At 37.7% G+C, this 6,000-nt stretch overlaps 1 protein-coding gene across 9 annotated transcripts in view; it reads left to right on the plus strand.

The window, feature by feature from the left end:
- Positions 1-5,648, plus strand: part of TCERG1 (transcription elongation regulator 1) — a 61,221-nt gene extending 55,573 nt beyond the window's left edge. For 8 of the 9 annotated variants that reach the window (XM_049649415.1, XM_049649416.1, XM_049649418.1 and 5 more), the window contains 4 exons: positions 85-264; positions 943-1,026; positions 2,356-2,456; positions 3,652-5,648. In XM_049649415.1, the coding sequence (XP_049505372.1) occupies positions 85-264; positions 943-1,026; positions 2,356-2,456; positions 3,652-3,853 (567 nt within the window). In that variant the 3' untranslated portion in view covers positions 3,854-5,648. Of the gene's footprint in view, positions 1-84; positions 265-942; positions 1,027-2,355; positions 2,457-3,282; positions 3,333-3,651 lie in introns of those variants that run through there. The other variant, XM_049649424.1, reaches the window with a different exon arrangement.
- Positions 5,649-6,000: the final 352 nt, after the last annotated feature.

The following is a 6,000-nucleotide window of genomic DNA, read 5'->3' on the forward strand; positions in this document are numbered from 1 at the left end:
TCCTAAACTAGATAAATAAGCCTTTTATTGTTGAAATGTGAAAAAAGAGATCTTTGGTGATAGAATTTTCTGGTACGTTTTTAGGTGCGTTCTTCAGATGTGTCATGGTCTGATACTCGGAGGACTCTCCGAAAAGATCACCGTTGGGAATCTGGATCCTTGTTGGAAAGAGAGGAGAAAGAGAAGCTTTTTAATGAACACATTGAAGCACTTACCAAAAAGAAGAGGGAGCACTTTAGGCAACTTCTAGATGAAACTTCTGCAGTAAGTCTCTTATTTTCCTTGTTTTAATCTAGATGGGGTCTTTAAGAATAATTCCAAAAACATCGTAGTGTCGTGTTCTTTAGATCTCTTACTGGAATGCATGGGTTTTATACACTTTCTTTTCTGTTTTTTTTTTTTTTTTCTTTTCTTTTTTAAGTAAAATGTTAATGGCATTCTTAACTATTTAGAAATTACTTCCTGCCGCAGTTTTCACATTCCTGGTGATTGATATTGGGCTTTGTTGTGTGATCATTGATCCCTCCTAATGATAGAATGATAGACTGAGTGGATTGCATCTTTTGCTCCATTTTCAGTTTGGTCCCATGGTCCCTTTTTTCCCTCCGTTGTTCACGTTTTCTTCTGATACCTGATCTCCTTTTGGTGGTGTTTCTTCAGAAGTTACAGTGTTGCCTATGGGGATCCAGGGTTTGCAGGTGATTGTCTTAGGCCACCTTGAAATAGGACCATGAATATAACTCTTGTGGCCAACAACAAAAAGAAATTGTATTAAAGCTGCTTCCTGTCCAATTACATTTGGGCTAGTCCAATTACATTTGGGCATTATTACAGGAGATTGTAGGTCAGTGTGCAATACTGTGTACCATATGTGCTGCCGCCATTTGATCTTTGCGATGAAAGTGAGTTGTATTTGTGTTTTTTATTCCTTGCCTTTCAAAGATTACCTTAACATCCACATGGAAAGAAGTAAAAAAAATCATTAAGGAAGATCCTCGGTGCATTAAGTTCTCCTCCAGTGACAGGGTAAGAGGATTTTGTCTGAGATTTACTGTCAGTTGATAAATATTAAATGTGAGCTTAATCAGCACCACCAGTATGTATTTTGATTAAACTGACATGGATGGTTTTAAGTGAGTAACTTAAGAGTATGAGAAGTAAATCTGAATTTTAAGGTCATATTTTTTATCTTGCACTATACATTAATAAGACAGCAAAGTAGAAACTGTAAAAATGTCATCCTTGGGGTTAAGCCTATGTTCTGGGGTGTTAGAGCTTTACTGAAGCTGTAGTTTTTGTTTCTGGTATAGTCAGGTCCCACTACATAGACATTTTCAACCTGGCCATGGATACCAGGCTGTCAGAGCACCAGAGCCGTGTTAGCAGAATGCCATAATGTGATCTTTTGTTGTTACATGCCCCGGAGACTGGAGTAGAGGAACTGCAGATGGGGGAAGTTTATAGAAGCCGAGCCCTGTTCTGGGACACTCTCACTCCTCTGTGGAAAGTGAACTCCCCTGGGTTCTGAAATAGTGAATGATGCCAAGGATAGGGTAGCTGACCGCAGTCTTATTTTATCCCTTGGCCTTTCATTTGTTCCTTCTCCCCATCATTCTCCTTTCCCAGTTGGTTTCTCTAGGTCTAGGGTGCACAACCCCATAGAGCTATTATTCTTCCCCCTGTTTCCTTAAGATGGATTGTAGATGTGTGGACCACAAAGTACACATGGCTGGGAAAGAGTGGTGGACCGATAGCTGACAGGTCTAGTCTTAGTTTCTAACTTTTCTGATTGTTTAAATTGACAATAATACTTTTTAATATTGTTATTATTGTTAATATTAATATTAGCCCAAAGAGTTTATACCCATTATGCCTGTTCCTTACTAGAAAAGCTAAATGCTCAGGATCAGTTAGTACTAAGTTATGAATGTTATTTGGGGTTCTCCATAAGTTATACCACATTATTGTCTTGGTGTTAGAAGATAGAAGTACAGTCTACAGGAAATACCCCCTTAATTTCTTTATTTTCAAGAGTGTCTACCACTTGAGGTTGTTAGGAACACAAAAGGAGATATCCTGATAAAACCCTCAGCACAGTGTAGCACATTGCAAGCCCTTGGGCTTTAGCTACTGCTAATATATTGAGTGGTTCCTTGTTCTTGGCTTCTTTTTGCCTTAAAAATGTACATTGCGTATTTTGCAGTTTAATGAATGCTGCGTGAACAAAAATGTACTTTCTAGCCTTTTTCTTTGGAATTATTTATGATGTGACTTACAAATTACCGGTTTAATAAATAATTGATAGTAATTTTGGAATTTGTGACTTTTTTTTTAAATCTTACTGTCCTTTTGCAGAAAAAACAAAGAGAGTTTGAAGAATACATCAGAGACAAGTACATCACAGCCAAAGCTGACTTCAGGACGCTTTTGAAAGAGACCAAATTTATAACATATAGGTGTGTGCAATGAAATGTTTCATATCCGCAGTCATTGTCTTTACTAGTCTTTACTCTAATGGCCAGAGCATTCTATGCATTCACACACATGTTGACATTATTAATTTTTAGGAATAAGAAGAAGCCAATTTTATTAAAGGCCAAATACAGCCCATGTCTACCTTACTTTTTTTTTTTTTTTTTTTTTTTTAAAGAAAGGGCCCAGATGTCAATTCTTATTTTGTGTTACCCACCCATCCAGTTTTTTAAACACACTTTTGTTTTTACTTCACTGCTTTTTTAGGAATACCCCCGCGCTTGATAAGAGTTGTATTTGTGAAGAGATTTCTTAAACAATCCTTCACTGTCCATTGTTTCTGCCTCCTGTGAAGACTATTCAGTGTTGTGGAACATTTCTTAAGCTTGAAATCATCTTAAGCTCAGCAAAAACTTTTTTTTTCCAGATGATAGCAATTTGCTGGATACTTTTAAATAAAAATTTTAAACGATAAAAATCAGAGTTTCTAGACAAGATTTCTCTGTAACGTGCCCAGTAGTTCCACATTCCCAACCGTTTTACCATCAGGAAAACAAGTTTACAATGCTCGATGCTTAGCAGTCAGTGCACAGGAAAGCAGTTTTGTTTCATGCTCCAGCTTTTCTTCCTTTAAGAGAAAAATTGGAAACATCTTAATGAAGGGTATGTGCACGGGAGGATAGATAGTGCTGAGGGTGTGGTTTTTAGGTATTTTGTCATTGGATTTTTTGGTCAGGATCCTTAATGTTTTGCATCAGCTTGGGCTTTTAAATTAGATGTGAAGTAAGACTTCTTTCTACATTTTTATAGTTAATTTAGTGAAAGATGTGAAAGTGAAAGCTTGTGAAAGATGCTGGGATTGGCAGCCCCGCAGACTGAAGTCCTCTGTTCATCCACAGAACAGGTACAGCACGGGCAAGATTTACCCACCCACCCTCAGCCCTGATCTGGAGGGACCACCAGTAGGGGTGGGAGGGTAATTCAGCTTCTGAGGCCCTTTCACTCCTTGGAGTCTTTGCTGAGGCGATTTACAAAGGTGACCACTGCAGTGAAATTTTTCTTAAAAAAAAAAAAAAAAAAATGGAAACACAATTAGGAACTAGATGGACATTTCCAGCTCATTTCTGAAAGACCTGTGAACAGCAGTCAGTAATTCTTGGACTTGTTTTCTTATTTCAGATCCAAAAAGCTAATCCAGGAATCTGATCAGCACCTGAAAGATGTAGAAAAAATTTTGCAGAACGACAAACGGTATCTAGTACTAGACTGTGTGCCAGAAGAGAGGCGTAAACTGATTGTGGCCTATGTGGATGACCTGGATCGCCGGGGTCCACCCCCACCTCCCACAGCGTCAGAGCCCACAAGACGATCAACAAAATAATTCTCAGTACTCTTCCACAGGGGTATCTTAATTCAAAAACGCTTGCATGAGCCAATTTCCAGGTTTTTACATGTATGTGCATTAGTCAGACTATTGCAGAACCATCTGACGAACAGAAGGAGAAGCATTCGTGAACAGTTTCTGAACAGAGAACACTTTGGAAATAATTTATGCTTTTCTTTGTGTGGCATGACTGACATACATACTCAAATATAGGCTGTCTCTAGTAAATCTAAAATCTTGAAGCTAAAAATCATCCTTTTATGAGGTGTGGAAGTCAGTGACTTTTGGTGACGTTCTTTCTAGCAGTGTTAAACATGCAAGACGTAAGAGCATTTGTGGTTTGAACTTGCAAGATGCAAATACCACAGACTCCAAGAAAACCTAAGTTAGGGTTTGTTTTGTTTTGATTTTGTTTTTTAAAGCGGGTAAAAGAGAAAACACTGAAAATTGAATTCCTATCTTCCAGAGGCTAAGATTATTATAATGGACATACTTTTACCTTTGTCTCTAAAGAACACTTTAGTTTTGTTTGTTCACTTACGTGCTTTGATTACCCCCTCTGAATTCTAGGCCAAGTCTTGTTTAGCCTAAGAGAAGATTTATTTAGTAATTTCTTCTCAGGTATGGAACCACGGTCATAACTAACATGTTGGCCAGAATAGGACTGATGGTTAAACACGTTTTATTTACCATTAAGTGATCTTTATCAAATATTCTGGATTAGACAACAAATTATCTTTCTTGGGTGTTCCCTGTAAACTATACTCCAGTTTGAATGTTAAACTTTTGTTTCTAAAGTTTAATTTTAAGATGTTTGAATGTTCAGTTTATGTATTTGAACTACAATAAACCAACCCTTTTTATATATGTGGATTGTATATGATTATTGTTGTGGAACCTATAACAAAGACATCTTTTAAACCTGTTCATTAAAGCAGTAGCAACTGTAATTTGGCACAGAGAAAGTTGACTTCCAATCCTATATATCACATAGTTTTTAAAGGCTTGAATATAATAAATTATTTGCAGTATAAAAGGGAAGGAATTTGTAAAGAACCATTTTGGTGCTCAGTCTCTTAGCAATATCCTACTGCCTCATAGCAAGAAGATGCTGGTTTTTTGTTCGTGTGTTTTCTTGTTTTTGTCTCTATGTTAACACAATTGATGGTGAAGTCTTCTTGGCACCCTTTCAGTGTGCCCTGCACATCATACCGTGGAATGTACCTTTGACCTCCACTCGCTCTTTCTAGCTGTACCTCCCCACTTTATTTTTTTTTTTATTTTTATTTTTTTTTATATTTATTTATTTTTGAGACAGAGAGTGACAAAGCATGAATGGGGGAGGGTCAGAGAGAGGGAGACACAGAATCCGAAACAGGCTCCAGGCTCTGAGCTGTCCACACACAGCCCGACGCGGGGCTTGAACTCACGGACCGCGAGATCATGACCTGAGCCGAAGTCGGACGCTTAACCGACTGAGCCACCCAGGCGCCCCTGTACCTCCCCACTTTAAAGATTCCTGTCTCATTCCTTCATAGATTTCTCATTTCAGAGTACCACATCCATGTTTAAGAAAAATAGGTTAATTGGATAACATATCTTCCCTTTTCTCTCCCATCTCCTGTGATTGCAGCAAAACCTAAAATGAGGAAATACCAGTAGATTGTATGTTCTGTGCACACAGACACAGATCACATGCATACAGACTCATTCACACTTAACATTACTTAGTACTTAGCTTAAATATATTAAGTGTTACAGAAATCATGTATGTGAGAAACTATAATTAACTAAGGTCCTAACCTGTACAATTTGATAATGAACGAGATAGTTTTTCCCGTTTTCCCCCCTTTTTTTGAAGGTCATTTGTATAAACCCATTGAGTGATTTTTAAGTTCTGTGAGGCATGAAGCTGAAGTGTTTGCCAAAAGGAGCACAGCTGTTGTAGGAATATAACTGGCCAGCAAAAGTGAAAGCTCTTAGAATGCTTTATTTTGTTCTGAATTCCACGTAGTGTTGTTTGCCCACTCACTGTTTTGCTTCTCACAGTTGAAAAGTGTGGAAAAAAAAAAAAAAACGGTTTGGTGATACCTATCCTAATTTCCTACTTCTGTTGTAAAGTATTTGGGATTGACTGTTCATTT

This window comes from Panthera uncia (assembly GCF_023721935.1).
Source record: "Panthera uncia isolate 11264 chromosome A1 unlocalized genomic scaffold, Puncia_PCG_1.0 HiC_scaffold_17, whole genome shotgun sequence".
Classification (NCBI taxonomy): domain Eukaryota; kingdom Metazoa; phylum Chordata; class Mammalia; order Carnivora; family Felidae; genus Panthera; species Panthera uncia.